The sequence below is a fragment of the Saccopteryx bilineata genome, chromosome 11 (assembly GCF_036850765.1).
Source record: "Saccopteryx bilineata isolate mSacBil1 chromosome 11, mSacBil1_pri_phased_curated, whole genome shotgun sequence".
Taxonomy (NCBI): Eukaryota; Metazoa; Chordata; class Mammalia; order Chiroptera; family Emballonuridae; genus Saccopteryx; species Saccopteryx bilineata.
In genome coordinates, this window is record NC_089500.1 from 10,582,966 (window position 1) to 10,600,633 (window position 17,668).

Here is a 17,668-nt window from a genome sequence, read left to right on the forward strand (position 1 = left end):
TCCTGAGCCAAACGTGGTGAAGGCAGAACATTGTTTAATAATCTGGCAGGTTTTTGAATAAAGTCAGGAGCTCAGGGGTGGGTTTTGGGGCCTAGTAATAAATGCTAAGTTTTGTAATTGAGTCTAATTCTTCCTACTAACCCCCCTCCCCCCACAGAATGTTTCTCCCACAAGCGCAGGACCCTTATCCCTGTTACTGCTGCGTTCCTAAGTGCCCAGGACCCTGTCTTGTCCGGCCAAGCAAGGAGCTCAGTGTATATGCTGAATGAGAGGGCCATCCTCTTGGCCAGGGGCCCCAGTAGAGATTTCTGGGTCACAGAATCTGACATTGAGAGCCTAATCCCCAATGTGATATTTCTAGGAGGTGGGGTCTTTCAGGGTGCTTAGGTCAATGAGGGTAGAGCCCCCATGCATGGGATTCGTGTCTCATGAAAAGAGATCCAGAGGGCTCCCCTCCCTGGCCCCTTCCTTCTACCACGTGGGGACAGAGCAAAAAGCCTGCTGTCTGCATCCCAGAAGAGGCCTGCCGCCGGAACCTGTTCGTGCTGGCACCCTGACTCCGGACTTCCAGCCTCCACATGGTGGGAAATAAATTTCTGTTTCTCTATAAGCCAACCAGCCTGTGGTATTTTCTCCTAATAGCCTGAACGGACTGGGACAGAGCTCAACTCGTGCCATCAGCCCACCCACGCACCACGGACCACGCACCTCGCACCTCGTGGCCATTCACGTTCCCCTTACTCTCCCGGGGATTTACTTCTCTGCCCCACGTCAGGGCCCCCACTTCACCCTGACCGACCTTTGGGGTGCTCTGTGTTGCTCTCCTTTCTTTCCCTCTCCTCGTCTCCTTGCGCTCTCTCCTTCCCTCTGCCCTCGTTCCGGAACTCCCAGTTGGAAAGAAACAGAGAGTGGCGCTTGTAGCCTATTGACATCCAGCCCAGGGAGTCAGCAACACCGAAACAGACACCAACGCCCCCGCCCCCAACCTCAAATCCCACGCCAGCCTCCCACAGCTGCACTGGGGCGCCAGCCGCCCAGCTGCTGCTCATCTGCTGTCGTCCCCCTCTTCCAAACATGGCTTCCAGGATCAAAGGCACAGCCAGCTGTCAACGTTAGGGCTCCTATTTTCATCTATAGGAGAGTGACGGCTGAACGCAGATGATGCGGACGCGTAAACAACGACGCGGGGGAGGGGGGCTGCTGGGCTGCCTCCCTCCAGCCTCATCCTTCTTCAGAGGAGCAGGGACCAAAACAACCTCCAAGTCTTTAGGACAGAACAGACAAGGAGCACAGAGCACATCCTCTCGGCCGTGAAGGTGGGCATCAAGGGCCACAAGGAGAGGGGATGAGTTGACTCTCCGGAGGAGAAGGGCAGGGAGGGTGCAGACTGCTGGGGACAACGGAGCCGCCTTGGGAGTTAATTATCCCCCCCTCCACCCAGAGGGTTGTGCAGGGTGGGTTTCTTTTTTTGGTTTTTTGTTGTTGTTGTTGTTGTTGTTTTTTGTTTTACAGAGACAGAGAGAGGGATAGACAGGGACAGACAGACAGGAATGGAGAGAGATGAGAAGCATCATCATTAGTTTTTTGTTGGGACACCTTAGTTGTTCATTGATTGCTTTCTCATATGTGCCTTGACCGCGGGCCTTCAGCAGACCGAGAAACTGCTTGCTCTAGCCAGAGACCTTGGGTTCAAGCTGGCGAGCTCGGGGTCTCGAACCTGGGTCCTCTGCATTCCAGTCTGACGCTCTATCCACTGCGCCACCGCCTGGTCAGGCCAGGGTGGGTTTCTAACAGAGATAATGAGGATGCCAAGAGAGGACACCGGGGAGACTGGAGGCACAAGTGGGGTGACCTTCTCCCACACTTACTGATGTCATCTTCCATTCTTTGAGCAACACCCCTCACGGACACACCTCCCTGCCGAAACTGGGAAGAGGGGATTGCCAAAAATCGTCCTTCCTCAGTAAAGGGTTTGCTTCTGCTTCCTGGTCTCCCCTCCCCACCCTAGAAAGAAACATGTAAAGAGCTCAGTTCACATCAAACTAAAGGCCAAGAACAGGGTTAGAAGTTAGGAAATGAAGGTTCTTATTTTTGCTCTGTTACTCTGAACAAATCACTTAAATGGTCTCTGCCTCAGTTTCCCCAGGGGTATGATGGGGAACCCTTAAAACAGACTCAGCCTCGGGAGTTGTTTGGACATGGCTGAGGAAGCGGGGTGTGTCCCTCCAGGCGCCCTCGGGAGGGACGATTTGTACTGCGCATGGAAATGCCAACCTACTGGCAGCTTGCTGAAGTGACTGAGATTAATTTTAAATGTCGTTAAACTTCATATAATATAATGATAGTCTTCAGTGTGCATTCTCACTGCTCCACCCACAACTTCTGCGACAAAGCTGTCCAGCCCACAATCATGCAACAAGGTCAAAATCAGATCTGGGTGGAACAGTACTCAGCTACCCCTCTCCCCCACCCAGAGGAGAATGAGAAGGCCAGCCACATTGCTAAGCAACAAAGGCCTTTTGAGACTGGTCTTTGGGACCCCACCATGGCTATTGAGAGCTGGCCACTCCAAAGGGTGTGGTGAGCAGATGCATGGAGATCCAGAATCATTCATCTAAAAGTCAAGAGACCTCAGAGAGGGAATTGATGGGCAGCGCCCAAAGGTTCTGCAAAGAGCTGCAGCATCATAAACATCCCCAGCCCGATGAAAGGGGCATGTCTCAAACAAAGGTGGCAGGGAATTTGAGTCCCTTGGTTAATCCTGACAAGCTAGAACAAAGCGGAAAAACCAGATCACTCTGCCCTCGATGTGGGTGCTAGCTGAAATGTGGCACACCCCTCCCAGCGGGCAGGAGCTCCAGAGTCAGATTTGGCAACAAGAACCCACTGCAGTCTGAAGAAGTGAGGCCACCTGGGGACCCCCATGCTCTCCCACCACTCACAGGCGGTCAATCGAATAGTGGATGGAGATTCAACACAATGAGGCCAAGGTGGTGGTGTCTGCTGGACTCAGGACAGATTGGGGACAAGTCGCAATGATGTTGCTTACCCTGCCATCACTGGAATTTGTGGGTCCAGGAGCCGAGGGAAGGAGATGGCTTGCTCCCTGCAATTATTCCACTTCTGTCCCTTTGCCATGCGGGTTCAGGATTGGCTGTGGTTGGTGACAATCACCATTTAATACATGGATGAAAGAATGGAGAGAGATGCCTTAAAAGAGACCCCCACATAACTGGTGGTGAAACCGACTTGGTGGTGACCAGGGGTTTCTGAAATGGCCCCTCCCTATTGTTTTGAGGCCATAACTAGGTGACTCTGGACGAGGGGAAAGGGTTGCAGGCTTGTATCTGGATAGTTGAAGCATAGCAGGTGGGAGACTCTTTGGAACTGTACTAGCAGAAGTGGGATGGGATCTCTTCAATCCAGGCAGTAGCCAGTCACACGATGGTCACTGTTATGGGTTGAATTGTGTTTCCCAAAAATATATGTTGAAGCCCTAACCCCTGATATTCATGAATGTGACCATACTTGGAAGTAGGGTCATTGCAAAAGTCATCAAGGTTATATGACATCTTTAGCATGGGTCCTTAATCCAATATGTCTGGTGTCCTTATAAAACGAGGAAAAGTTAGACCCAGAGATACACACACAGAGGGAGAGACACATGAAAGGAGGACACGTGACAATGAAGGTAAAGTTGGAAGTCATGCAGCTATAACCCAAGGAATGCCAGAGAGTGCCACAGCCACCAGAAGCTAGAAAAGGCAAAAAAGGACTCCCCTACAGGGCCCAGAGGGAGCAGACCCAACCACCACCTTGACTTTAGACATCTAGACTTAACAGAGGGAGACAATAAATGCTTGTCATTTTAAGCCAAATCTATAATAATTCGTTCCAGCAGCCCTAGGAAATGACATAGCTACCCGCCTATGATGTGGCCTGACTCCAAAAGCTAAGCAGGACTGTTACAGGTAAATCATGCCCCCTAAATCCCTATGTAGAAGCCCTAACCCCCAGTGCCTCAAAATGGGGCCTTGTTTGGAAACAGGACATTGCAAATGGTCATTAGTTAAGATGAGGTCCTACTGGAGTAGAGTGGGTCCTAACCCACTATGACTGGCATCTTTATAAAAAGTGGACGTTTGGACACAGAGACAGCGTGACACAGGGTGAATGCTACTTGAAGCTGAGGTCAGAGGTTTGGGTGATACATTTACAAGCGTGTGAATGCCAAGGATTGCCAGCAAACCACCAGGAGCAGGGGCAGGCCTGAGACAGCTGCTCCCTCAGAGGGAACCAACTCTGAGGACACGTCGGTTTTGGACTTCTAGCCTTCACAACTGTGAGAGAACACATTTCTGTTATCCTAAGCCACCCAGTCCACGGAATGTTGTGACAGCAGCCAGAGCAAACTAACACAAGAGCCAGTGCACATGTGTCTTTTGGGAATTGGAGCTACGAGACGATGGGAGTGAGGCAGTCTGCAAGAAGTGGTGGACCCAGGTCCGGGGAGGGTAATGGGCTCCCCTGAGCAAGCCGGACCTGTGAGCAGCAAAGGATTCTGGGGGAGGGGAGCAGAATGCCCAGTGGAGGGTGTTCACAGAGAAGCAGTGGGTCACCGGGGAGAGGCTCCTTGCCCACCCCGTGCAGAACCCCACAGCCTGACACTGCCCCTTGCCAGTCCTCACTCAGCACAGATGACCTTAAAATAAACCCTCTTTTTTTCTTTTTAGTGACTTAGGACTCTTACTATGAAAAGAGCCAAGTAGAGCAGACAATACGAGCCTTGCTCATTTAGGAAACGGTCCTACCCTACAGAGGGAAGGGGGATGAGGGGATGGGATCAGAGAAGGTGAAGGGATTAGTGAAATTATATACACAACACAGAGATTCAGGTAACAGGACAGCAAATCCCAGAAGAAAGGGGGGAGGGAGTTGGGGGAAGGGGGCAAAGGATGTAAAAAGGGACACGGGGGTTGGGGGTTAGGGTATTATATTCATTGGGACACTTGAATTGTTTTTCTGTTAACATAATAAAATTAATAAAAATTTAAAAATAAAAAAATAAAAATATACCCAAATAAACAAACAAATAAATAGAAAGAAATCTACAGCAAGTACCTGGAAACTGGGCCTTCCAAACTGTCATCCAAAGACAGAGGGCCCTGCTTTCTTGGAACACCCAGCCGAGTACACCTGAGCACCCTACCGGTTAAGAGAACGGCTCTCCCTGGATGCTCCTCGTCCTGGTCAGCAGTCCCAAGCGCAGGGCTGCTTGGACTGTGGTTTGGACAGCTTCCCTAGTTCTAAAGTGAAAAGCGGGGAGAGGGAGGGAGCAAATGGGTCAGGTCCTTTCCAGGGAGAGGAGAGAGCCAGGAACAAGGGCTGCTTCTCACCAGCATCAAAAGAAATGCCAGACCATGCCCAGTACCCCTGGGGGACGAGGGAAAGAGGCGCTTTGGCCAGTGAGCTAATTCAAGGCTCTGCTAAATTTCCCTAGGGGATCGCAGACCTTTCCTGAGGCCCCAGAGCCTTCTAAAACACACAGGTTCCCTTTCGACTGAGCCCAACTGCCTTGTAAGGGCCACGCACCTTGGAGCCCATGGGGTGTGGGGCAGGCTGCCCTTTCTGCTCTGTTCACAGGCATGAGAAACCATTTGCACCCAGAGACGGTTATCCATTTAGAGATTGGAAAAGAGCAGGAGGTGTCCCTGGAAGGGCGTCCCTGAGGGCCTGGGGGGGGGGGGGGGGACGCAGAGGCCCTAGCTGCAGCCCAGCCAGGCCTGGCTCCTTGGAGTTGGGTTTGTGTCCACGGAAGGGGAGCCCCTGGAGGCTTCCCAGACAAGGGTGAGCCGCTGATTGATGACACACGTCCAGAGGGCTCCCGGGCAGCCAGGTGACCTACTGAGTGTCTCCTGGCAGGGAGGGGGTGACAGCAGGAGGTACTTCCCGAGCCCCCTGGGTGGGGCCTGAGCTAAGTGTGGAAATTCAACACCAGAGGGACCCTGCTGGGGAGGCCAGCTCCTCACGTTTCCATCCCAACGCTGTCTCCTTTGTCCCTGTGACCAGGTTGTCCTGGTGTCCAGGCAACGGGCGAGGGAGAGAGCTGCCAAGGCAGTGAGGTGTGGAAACGGTTTGGTCACCTGGGTCCTCAGAACCCATGCCATTACAGAGGTCACGTCGGGGCAACTGACCATTGCTGGTCCAGGCCCAGCTGCCAGCTCTGTCTCCGTGAGGCGGAGGCCGGCAGACAAGGGGGCTGTGGGTGGGAGTCAGAGTCCTCGCCCCTGGAAATGGCTGGGGACGCCTTGTGGATATATGTACTTTTCTGAGGAAAATATCCACAGATTTTTGTTCGGCACTTTGAAGAGCTCTGTGTGCCCAGAAGGGTTAAAACCACTGATAAAGGGGTCTTCGTGATAAGAAATAAAAGACGATTGGAGGCCCAGGGTTTTCTGGGACCAAAGGTGGACAGTTGTTCCCTAGTGTCCCCCTCAGTAGCCTGGATCAGAGGAGAGAGTCCAGCCTTGGTGTCAGGATCGTGCCCCAGTCACAGGGTGAGCTTCTGGTCATCTGAGGAGGGACAATTGCATTTATTAAATGCCTGAAGTCAAACCCCTCCCCCTGGGGCCGGAGCCTTCTGGAAGAGTCCTGCTGCACTGGCGGGTGAGGCTTCTGCATGGGGGGCGTTCCCTTCATCTTCATGCTCCAGCCTGCACCCGTCTGGCTCCTGAGGGCACAGCTGCCCCCAGGGCCTCTCTAATGATGCCTGTCCTCTCACCTCTGGGCCAGCAAGAGCCAGCTTTCCTCCTGCTCCCTCCTTGCACTTCCAGAACATTCCCCCCCTCCTCCCTAAGTCAGCCACACTCCCACCCTTGCCCTCCCCACACGCCTTGTACTGGTCCGGGGACCGAACCCCAGGATACACATAGACGTACAGAGAGATTAATATGAGGGGCTGGTTCACACGATTATGGAGGCGGAGACAGCAAGGCTGGCAGCATCGTTCCAGCCCAACCCCAAAGACCTGGGAACCAGGGGAGACAGAGGTGGCAGAGACTGCAGCCTTGGTTCCATCCAGCTCTCTGCCCGCTCCGTGCCAGTGCCCACCAGCTATGCCTGGCCGAAGAGAGACACACAGCCATGATGGGGGAGGAGTGTCTCTCATTAAATGTGTGACCACAATCATCATGTGGGCCCTCCAGCTGCCCAGCGGTCACACTCCCCCTAGCGTCCTCTGACTCTACCTGCCACCACCCTACCCCACCCCCCTTCCCCACCCCAGACCTTGCCCGTGTCCCTTTCTTCAGTGAATGCCCAGGGACTCTCCGGTCTGGAGGATCCCCTGAGAGCCAGGGTCTTGCTTCTCGCACCTACCCCAACCAGAGTTCTCTCCATCACACTCAACCTACTAACTTCTGAAAAAGTTACTGGCAGAGAAATCACAGTTGCCCTGAAACATCTTTGACTGTGACAGACTTAACCCTTTGAGTTCCATGAGGGGGAAGAAAGCTCCAAGAACCAGACAGTACCCAGGAGAAGGGCCTAATCCCCAAGGAGCAGTGCAGCTGCAGCCAGGGAAAATGATGGAGAAGGGGAACAGGCCCTGGCCAGGCATCTTAGTGGGTTACATCGTCCTGGTACACCACAGTTGCAAGTCCAGTCCCTGGGCAGGGCTGATACAGCAATCAACTAATGAATAAATAAATCAGAGGAGCCACAAAAACAAAAAGAGGTACCCTGGCCAGATAGTTCAGTAGGTTAGAGCACTAATCAAACTGGTTTGATCCCTGGTAAGGGCACATACAGGAAAAGCTCGATGCTCCTGTCTCTCTCTCTCTTCCACTCTCACTAAAATCAGTAAATACACATTAAACATTAAAAACAAGAGGTGGAGAAGGTGGAGGCCTAGAGCTATAGAGAAAAATGGGTAGGGGGTGTCTTTCAGAGGGCAGAGCAGAACCTTACCAAGAACATCCCCCTTGCCAGGGCAGGGGACCCTCACAAAGCCTGTTTCACAGGAAGGAGTGGTCACTTCCACAGATCAGGGATGACTGCACCTGCCCCCTTCTCAATACCAGTGTCGTGATTCCTACTTCACCACTGTACACTGGGTGCTGGGGCGGGGGCAGACAACCCATCCCCCTTAGGTCGCTGGTCATCAGAACGCAGAAGCGGTACCCACTCCCAAGCCAGACGAGTGCACAACCTGGAAATCCTGGCTGCAACTTTGGGGTATTTCCCCAGAGAAGGAGTGACTGCGCCCACGTGTGGGAACAGGAATGAGATGCTTTGGTGACCAGAGGTGCACCGAGACAGACACAGTGCAGTCTCCCTTCGTCCTGAGCACACAGGAAGAGGACGTTCCCCGCCGCCTTTGTAGAGGGTGGGCTGTTACAAGTTTAGCCTGAGGGAAGACAGGCGAGGACTGGTCCATAAAAAGTTACCCTGGTGTCATCCTCCCTTTCATCCCTGCCCGTGTGACTTTGGAGGCCACACGGTGAGGATGTCCCAGGATGGATGCAGCCTCAGTCCTGCAGAATTACTACAGGACACAGAGCCCTACTGTCTCTCCATAACGCCCGCCCTTCCCCGCCTCCACTTCAGAACACAGTGGGCTTGAAGCAGGCAAGCGATGCTCTTCCTGTCCTGGGTCACCGAGCTACAAGGGCTGTGTTGGTTAGCCAACCCTGACTTCTACAGTTGGTGCTCGATAATTATGGTGATTGAATGTGCTATTTTCAGAGCCCAAGCTTTTAACTACTACTCCTCTTCCGACTTGCTTTCTGTATGCTCTGTCCCCCTTTCTAAATGAAATAAAATTGTTTTCTGATTTTAAAAGCAATATGTGCCCCAAAATCAACAGCAACAACACAAATTGCTAGCTGATTTTAAAAAATGGGTACAGGACCTGAGTAGACATTTCTCCAAAGATGTACAAATGGCCAGCATGCACAAAAGAAGGATGCTCTCAACATCATTAGTCATTAGGAAAATACAAATCAAAACTACACTGAAATAGCACTTCATATCCATTAGGAGGGCTGCTATAAAAAAAAAAAACCAAAACAGAAAATAACGACTGTTGCCGAGAATGTGGAGACACTAGACTATTTGTGCCTTGCTGGTAGGAATTTAAAACAGTGCAGTTGCTATGGAAACCAGCATGGTGGTTTCTCAAAAAATTTAAAGAAAAAAACAGAAATATGACCCAGCAATTTCACTTCTGGATATACACACAAACTTATTGAAAGCAGGGTCTTGAGGAAAAAGCCAAACACTCACGTTGGTGCAGAATTATTCACAATAACCAGCAGGTGGAAGCAACCCCCCATGTGTTCATAGGTGGGTGAATGGATGAACAAAATGTGGTCTCTACTTACAACAGCATGTAACTTAGCCTGAAAAAGGGGGGAAATTCTGATACATGCTACAATATGACTGAACCTCGAAGACATTATGCTAAGTGAAATGAGTCAATCACTCAGACAAATACTGGGTTCCTGGTTCCACCGCACGAGGTATCGAGAGCAGTCCGGTTCAGAGACAGAAAGGACAATGTGGGTACCAGGGGCTGGGGGTGGAGAGGGGAAGGGAAGTTGTCTCATGGGTATAGAGTTTCAGTTTTGCAGGATGAAAGGGTTCTGAAGACCGAATGCACAATAATGTGAATGGACGTAACCCTACTGAACTAGATGTACACTTAAGAAATGCTTAAGATGGGGCCCTGGCCAGTTGGTTCAGCGGTAGAGGCCGGCATGTGGAAGTCCCGGGTTCGATTCCAGGCCAGGGCACAGAGGAGAAGCGCCCATCTGCTTCTCCACCCTTCCCCCTCTCCTTTCTCTCTACCTCTTCCCCTCCCGCAGCCAAGGCTCCATTGGAGCAAAGTTGACCCAGGCACTGAGGATGGCTCCATGGCCTCCACCTCAGGTGCTAGAATAGCTCTGGTTGCAAATGGAGCAATGGCTCAGATGGGCAGAGCATCGTCCCCTAGTGGGCTTGCCAGGTGAATCCTGGTCGGGCGCATGCGGGAGTCTTTCAGCCTCCCCGCTTCTCACTTCAGAAAAATATCATACAAAAAAAAAAAAAAGAAAAGAAATGCTTAAGATGATATTTTATCACAACTTTAAAATGTGTTCATTTTCAAAAAGTTATGTGCTCATTTTTTAAAACATGACAAAATATAAAGGAAGTTTTAAAAAGTCATCATCTATCACTCCAATAAAGAGTACCACTGTTCAGAGTCCTTTGATGTAGCCAGAGTGGAATTCATTCATAAAGCATCAGTTTGCCAGGATAAAGAGAAAGCCGGGGCCTGGTGGAGAAAGCAGTACGACTGGAGAGAGTGGGAATGAGCCCACTGTTTGCCCACTTCCAGGGGGACTGGCTCAACTCCAGTATTTCTCAGTCCTCACGTTGGAGTTTTGTGAACATTGCCTTTGTGACCAGAAGCGCAGGGCCTGAGGCGCAGGCCAGCATTCAGACAACTGAAATTAGTTTTTGAGGATCGTGCCAATTGATACCTGGGGCCTTTCTCCCTTTCACACAAACTCACAGCCACTCATTGAATAAATATCTGTTGGCGGATAAATATCCGAACTCGAGGTTCCGGGGACAGCAGGGGACAGGAGTGGACACTGTCCGATCAGGGATACGAACCACACAGAATGGACACAGAAACTGCCAACTGCAGTCTCTGAAGTCAGGTGCAGCCCACTGCTACGCAAAGGAATGCAAGAGGGGTGACTTGCACTGGGGCCTGGAGGATGAGAAGGTGCCCCACGGGGCATGCTGCAGGTGCAGAAGGACATTCGTTCATTTCCAGGAACAGAGAGTGCGATCCGGTGACACAGCCGGAACAGCGGCCACCTCTGCGAGGGTGCTGACCAAGGAAGGTGCGAGGGAGCCTCGGACTGCTGGGGACCGTCACATCCTGATGTGGGTGACTATGTGAAAGTTATGTAAAAATTCATGAAGCGGAATACCTTACAGTTTACGCACATTGCTATACAAATGTTACGCATTAATAAAACAAAATATTCCTCTGTCCCCCACACACAAATAAAAAACAAACAAAGGGTGGGGGACAGCTGCTTTCCAGGTAGAAGGAATAATGGGCGCAGAGCCTGTAGACAGGACAGTCTCCCTTGAAGAAGAGCCCGGAACCCACAGGGGAAGGCCAAGAGCGAGGAGCTATGTGATGAGCTTGGTCACAAATCATTCACAGTGGTTAGCACCTCCTGGGAGAGGATTAAGATCAGGGCACGGGGACCAGGGATTGTAACTGTTCAATGTTCATTCTTTAAATATGTATATAGTTTATATATATTAAATAACATAGTTTATATATATTAAATAATATGTTCATATATACTATAATGTTCATATATAATATATAAATAATATATTGTCATATATTATATATAATATATATTAATATATATTCTTTAAATATAGTTTTTGAACTTGTCCTCACATTTTACATGTGTCATTTCAGAAGTAAATGAGGACATCTGCTTTTGCTTTCAGGGTATGGTTCCTGCCTCCTCTGATTGTTGTCAGGGAGTTACTGGCTTCAACAGTCCTTTTCTTGTCTCAAAGGGGGAAAAAATCCCATGGGGTGTAAAGTCCTCCTTATTCCTTCTCATCAGGGCTGCGGTCCCAGAATGTCCACCCAGAGAATACATCACTTCTTTTTTTTCCCTTTATATTGAATTTATTGGGGTGAGACTGGTTAACAAAATCACACCGGGTTCAGGTGTGCCCTTGCACAAGACCTCCTCTAGACTGTGTTGTGTGTTCACATCCTAAGTCAAAGAGAATATGTCACTTCTTGATTCCAGGAATAACAGGGAGACTTGGGGTGGGGGGGTTCCCTTCCTTGATTCATTCGCTTAACCTCCACCGAGGCCTTATAACAAGGGTCCCCAAACTACGGCCTGCGGGCCGCATGTGGCCTCCTAAGGCCATTTATCCGGCCCCCGCTGCACTTCCGGAAGGGGCACCCCTTTCATTGGTGGTCAGTGAGAGGAGCACATTGACCACCTCATTAGCCAAAAGCAGGCCCATAGTTCCCATTGAAATACTGGTCAGTTTGTTGATTTTAATTTACTGTTCTTTATTTTAAATATTGTATTTGTTCCCGTTTTGTTTTTTTACTTTAAAATATGTGCAGTGTGCATAGGGATTTGTTCATAGTTTTTTTTATAGTCCGGTCCTCCAACGGTCTGAGGGACAGTGAACTGGCCTCCTGTGTAAGAAGTTTGGGGACCCCTGCCTTATAATAACCGAGCTCCCACTAGACACGCGACACCGCTTGCTCTGCTGATATTCCCAGGGCGATGTCTCTCTCCACTCAAGTTCGGGGTGATCTAGACACCTGGGAACCCAGACCGGAGCCGGTGGGGTTAGAAGCCAGGGGGAAGATGACCCAAAGGAATAGTGTTTCCTGGCTTTGTGGGGCTGCCCACAGATGGGGCTCAAGGCCCAGTGCACCTGGGTGGCTCGGCACCAGGCAGGGAGCAGAGGAGCAATTTCTGGATGGCCAACCCTGGCAATCTCCATCCCGGGCCTCCGGACTCACTGCGAGCCCTGCGTACTGACTCACTGCTGGGCAGCTGGTGGAATACCCACACCCCTCCCCTGCCCACACTTCAGGCCGGTGGTGCAGGCAGCTCAGAGACCCGGTCCAGCCTGGCGTTGGGGGGCGACCTTGGTCACAGTCCAGAATTGGGGAGGACAGCAGGCCCCTCTTTTCTCCACGGTCCTCTTGTCATCTCAGTTCCTTCTGTTCACCCACAGAAGGCCCGATTTCTAGGGACGCCAAACTCCTTGCTTGATTGCGTCCTGGAATATGGGGTGAAAATGGCTAAGTTGTCAAAAAAGGTTCAGTGAGAGTGGCCTCATTCCTCTGTGGTGACACCTGTGGTCCCTCACAGATAGGCTCTGGGCACAAAACTGTGTTGGACCACCCCCAGTTTTCTGTGTGACTCTGCATGTGATTTGATAAACTTAACATTCTGAGGAGGGGCTGTGGCTTCCCTGGGCCATGAAGGGGTCAAGGCCCCGGTGTCCACACTGAGTAGATGACAGTGGGGAGCCCAGAGTGTAAAGAGTGTGACTAGTATGCATGACACCAGTGCTCTCCGTCGGCACAACGGAAGGAGGCAGCAAGCTGAACATGATTTATCGCTCCGTGATCATTTCTACTTATGGTTCTAGCTTTTAAAACTTAGATGCCCGGCTCCAGGAGAGCCAGATCCCCCTGGCTCTGACTGTTCTCTTTAATCCTGATAGGACCTGGGCCCATCCCTTCCCATCACGGGGCTCAGTTCCCTCACCCAGTCTGAACCCAAAGATCGCAGGTGGAGCCAGAACTTACTACGATTCCACCATGTATCAGCCCGACCTCTGCACCCCCTTACTTCTCTCTCCCCTTCCTCTTCTCCTGATTCACTGAGCAGGACGTATCCACTCACCCAGCTTCCCCTCAGGTGGTCTCCTAGGAGCAGAGCTCCGAGCCAGGAGGCCTCTTCCGTTCCCTAGGCCTCTGCTTCACCTGCCCACCTGGCCCCTTGCCAATGGCCTGTCCCAACGGCTGGGAAATGCTTGACAAATGTCCCTTCCTGCCATCATCCATTTTGCTCTCCAGATAAAACGGGCAGTGAGCACTATGGCCAGAAGAAACTTTTTTTAAAAATTAGAACTGTCTGCCAGCCTAGAACAGGCTCCTGCATGTGGACCAGCAATAGTCAAAGCGCTTTCTGCCACGATGGAAACGGTCTTCTTCAATATGGGAGCCACTGGCCACATGTGGCTACTGAGCACTTGAAACACTGCTGGTGCGACTCACAGACAGAATTTCAAAAAATTTTTTAAACGTTTAAGAATTTTAACAGTTATTTTGAGGTCTCAACATCAATGAACTGCACCTAAAGTGTAAAAAATTAATGTTTTGACATATATCCCCGTGAAACCATGACTGCAATCAAGATAGTGAATATCTAGAAGTCTCCTGGGGTCCCTCTGTCCTTTGCCCCTGCATGCGGGCAACCACTGCTGTGCTGTCTGTCATTGGAGGTTAGCCTGCACTTCCCAGCAGACGGTCTCAATGAAATCACTGTCTGTGCTCCCCCTGCCTTTTTGTGTCTGGCTTCTTTCGCTCTGCACAATTATTTTGAGATTCAGACATCTTGTGGTCTCAGCGTCTTTGGAGTGCTGAAAAATGTTCCATTGTTGGGCAGCACCACGGTTTCACCTGTTGATGGCAACTTGGGTTGTTCTCACGTTTGGGCTACGAACAAATAGATAAAGCTTCTATGAACATCCCTGCGCAGATCTTTGTGTCAACACACACACTTTCGCTCCTCTCAGGGAAATCCCTGGAAGTATAACGGTTGGATGGTGGGAGGTGCACGTCTAGCTTGTGAAGACACTGGCAAGCCTTTCCAAAGCTGTGGCACCACGTCCCCTTCCTGCCGCTCCTCGCCGCCTCGCGCCTCAGTGCCCACGTCAAACGCTTCTGCTTCCATACGTCTGGTGGTTGTTCGGGCACAGGGTGCATCTCCACAAACCCTGGTATTTTTAGTCCTATATTGCAGAGCAGGACGAAGGCATTTAAGTATTTGTCCAATATGATACGGCTACCAGCTGACCCAGTCAAGATCTAAATCCAGATTCTTAAGGCTTCTAAAAGTGTGTACTTTTAATGATTTTTGCAAATCAATGTGCATCTGAACATCTTGGTTGCTTGTGAAATTCACATTCTCAGGCCGCAGGCAGTCTGTGCAATCCAGGCTGTGCAGCCTGCATTGCATGGGCTCCCCATGCTCCTTTGATGGCACCAGAGGAAATGCTGTGACCCATTGCATTCCTCCACTGTCACTGGACCTGAGGGACCATTTCTGACTGTTTCCCACCAGGAATGATTACCCCCTTGGCCAGGGTAATCACCCCCCACATCAGGTGGTAAGGCTGATTCAAGAGGACACAGGGATTCTGAAACGGCTTGGTGCAGTGATTTCCCATCGGGGTCCTGGCACTCCAGACAGCTCACTTCCTGTTGGCGGTGTGTTTGTCAACACAGCCAGAAATGTGTACATTTTAACGCTGATTCCAGAGAAGATCACGTAGCTACACTGAAGCCTCAGGACACTGCATCCATCCATCAGGAAGTGGGTTCGGTGGAAGGGACGTTCCGGTTCCGGAGACCTGCAGAAAAAGCCCCTCTGTGGAGCTGAACTTCCCTCCCGCGGCCATGTGATGATTTTCCATCCTGTGGGAGGCAGACAGGATTGATAGTCTGGGCCAGCGGTTCTCAACCTGTGGGTCGCAACCCCGGCGGGGGTCGAACGACCAAAACACAGGGGTCGCTTAAAGCCATCGGATTTTATTTAAAAATGTATTGTATAATAAATATGTAAAAATCCGATGGCTTTAAAAATCCGATGGCTTTAAGCGACCCCTGTGTTTTGGTCGTTTGACCCCCGCCGGGGTTGCGACCCACAGGTTGAGAACCGCTGGTCTGGGCCATTGTCCTTTGTTCTGCCCTGGCCCTGCCAAGGTCTGTGTCCAGAAAGGAGGCACATCTGCTCCAAGCGGCGACAGGCAACACCTGTAGCCCCTGAGTGAAGCCTGAATTAGAAACTGCCTGCTTCTCCTTTTACTCTGCTGTCTCTATAAATACACGGGAGGAACTCGGTCCTTCGTGTCCCAAAGTCAGGGTGAGGAAGCTATGAGGGGATGTTACTGTCAGCTCACAGCTTCTGTCCTCTGGGCAAACCACAGAAAAAGGTCAGCAGTGGCCCAGCCCTCTGACAGTGCCTGGTTGTCCCCACAAGAATGGGACTTGGAAACCCTCAGGACCCATCCCCGCTGTCCATGAGCAGCACAGGCTCTGGGCTGAGGCTATGGCAACCACTGGGGAAGTCATCCATTTCTGGCATGCTCTGAATGCACAGGGAGTCACCACTGGGGGCTGCGGGGAGCCACCTCTGGTAAGAATAAAGACAGATCTGTGACCCTCTGACTGGTGTTGGTCCCTTGGTATGCCCGCATTCCCATTTCATTGTAATAAAAGGATCAAAGTGTTAAAAAGAACAAAAAGACAAGGAGAAAATATTTGCAAAACACATCTGACAAAGGTCAGGTATCCAAAATACACAAAGAACTCTTAAAACTCAACAATTAAAAAAACCCAACTGTCCAGATATATGGAAAAGATTTATATAGGCGGATGGGGATCCTCAAACCCCTCAGCGAGATCTTCTGAGCATGGCTTTTAAGATATCTAGAGGCAGAAAAAGCCCAATAGAGATCAGGGGAACTACCAGCTTTTAGGATATGCCCTTAAAGGCTCCAACACCCCAAAGGGGTCTCCTAGGAGGCCATCTGGGTCCTGCTTCAATAGTGGAAAGGAAGGTCATTGAGCTAAAGCCTGCCAGGCTTACATGCCTCTACTGTGAGGAAACAGGGACACTGGAAGGTAGGCTTCCCCCTCGCTCCTCTAAGGGAGGGTTCAGTCTCTTCCAGCCCTGCTCCAGCCACCTATCACCTAACCTTGCCCAGAAAGCTGGGGTATGCCACTGAAGGCTGAAGGTGCCCAGGGCCGTTGGCCCCATCTACGACACTGTGGACGAGCCCAGGGTATTTGTTCCAAGAAGCAGGTAAACTGATCTCATTTGCACAAGGGCCACTTAACTATGTTTGGCCTGAATAGTCAGGTTTTTTTATTCTTCCCTCGAAGATCTCTGTTGTGGGTGTTGATAGCCCTATGTTCTGCTGCTTTTCTTAATATATAGTGTTTCCTTTATCCCTCCTACCTCAATGCCCCACTCATATTTCAGACTGGGACCTACTCCTAATTTAGAGCTCTCTTTCCCCATTTTGCCAACTTCTATTATGAATCTACCTTTGCCACCCAGCTTAGTGTATCCCAAGGTTCTCTTTACCATGCCACAGTCGCAGAGCTCCAGGGAAAAGCTACCTGGTCTCATCTCTCCAGGCAGAGGAGAACAGAAGCTCCATATCCACGCATGCTGCAAATGGCTTCTCCAGTCTACCTGAATCATTCCCAGCTAGAAGCAGCGGTCACTGGGACTTGGACATGAGCTGCAAAGTATAGAATGGTGACAACAATTCCAGTGCCATGCGGACTTTTCCTGGATGTGGACTTTTCCTGGACTCCTGCTCCCTGTGACAGAGCCTACAGACTGAACTGTGGTTGGGTTGCATTTTTCAGGGATTTGACATGGTGATGGGGCCAACTTGGACTTGGTGAACATGTTAAGGACACTACTCTTTTATGGATTCTTGCTGTATTGGCCAAGAGTTTGCTTAAAGGCTTTTAACTAGTGTAAAAAAAAAAATAGAAGGCTAGATAAAGAAGATGGGGCACATATACACCATGGTATACTAGTCAGCTAGAAGAAATGATGACATCGGATCACTTACAGCAGATTGGTGGAATCTTGATAACATTATGCGGAGCGAAATAAGCAAATCAGAAAAAAGAACTGCAGGATTCCATACATTGGTGGGACATAAAAGTGAGACTAAGAGACATGGACAGGAGTGTGGTGGTTACGGGGGGTGGGGGGAGGGAAGGCAAGAGGGGGGGAGGGGGAGGGGTACAAAGAGAGCTGGAGAGAGGGTGACGGATGGCGATCTA

General features: G+C 50.6%; 1 protein-coding gene across 2 annotated transcripts in view; it reads right to left on the reverse strand.

Annotated features, from left to right (window-relative positions):
• Positions 1 to 12,146: 12,146 nt before the first annotated feature.
• Positions 12,147 to 17,668, reverse strand: part of ZCCHC2 (zinc finger CCHC-type containing 2) — a 69,232-nt gene continuing 63,710 nt past the window's right edge. For both annotated transcript variants that reach the window (XM_066246511.1, XM_066246509.1), the window contains one exon: positions 12,147 to 12,846. In XM_066246511.1, coding sequence (XP_066102608.1) covers positions 12,773 to 12,846 — 74 coding nt within the window. In that variant the 3' untranslated portion in view covers positions 12,147 to 12,772. The remainder of the gene's footprint in view (positions 12,847 to 17,668) is intronic.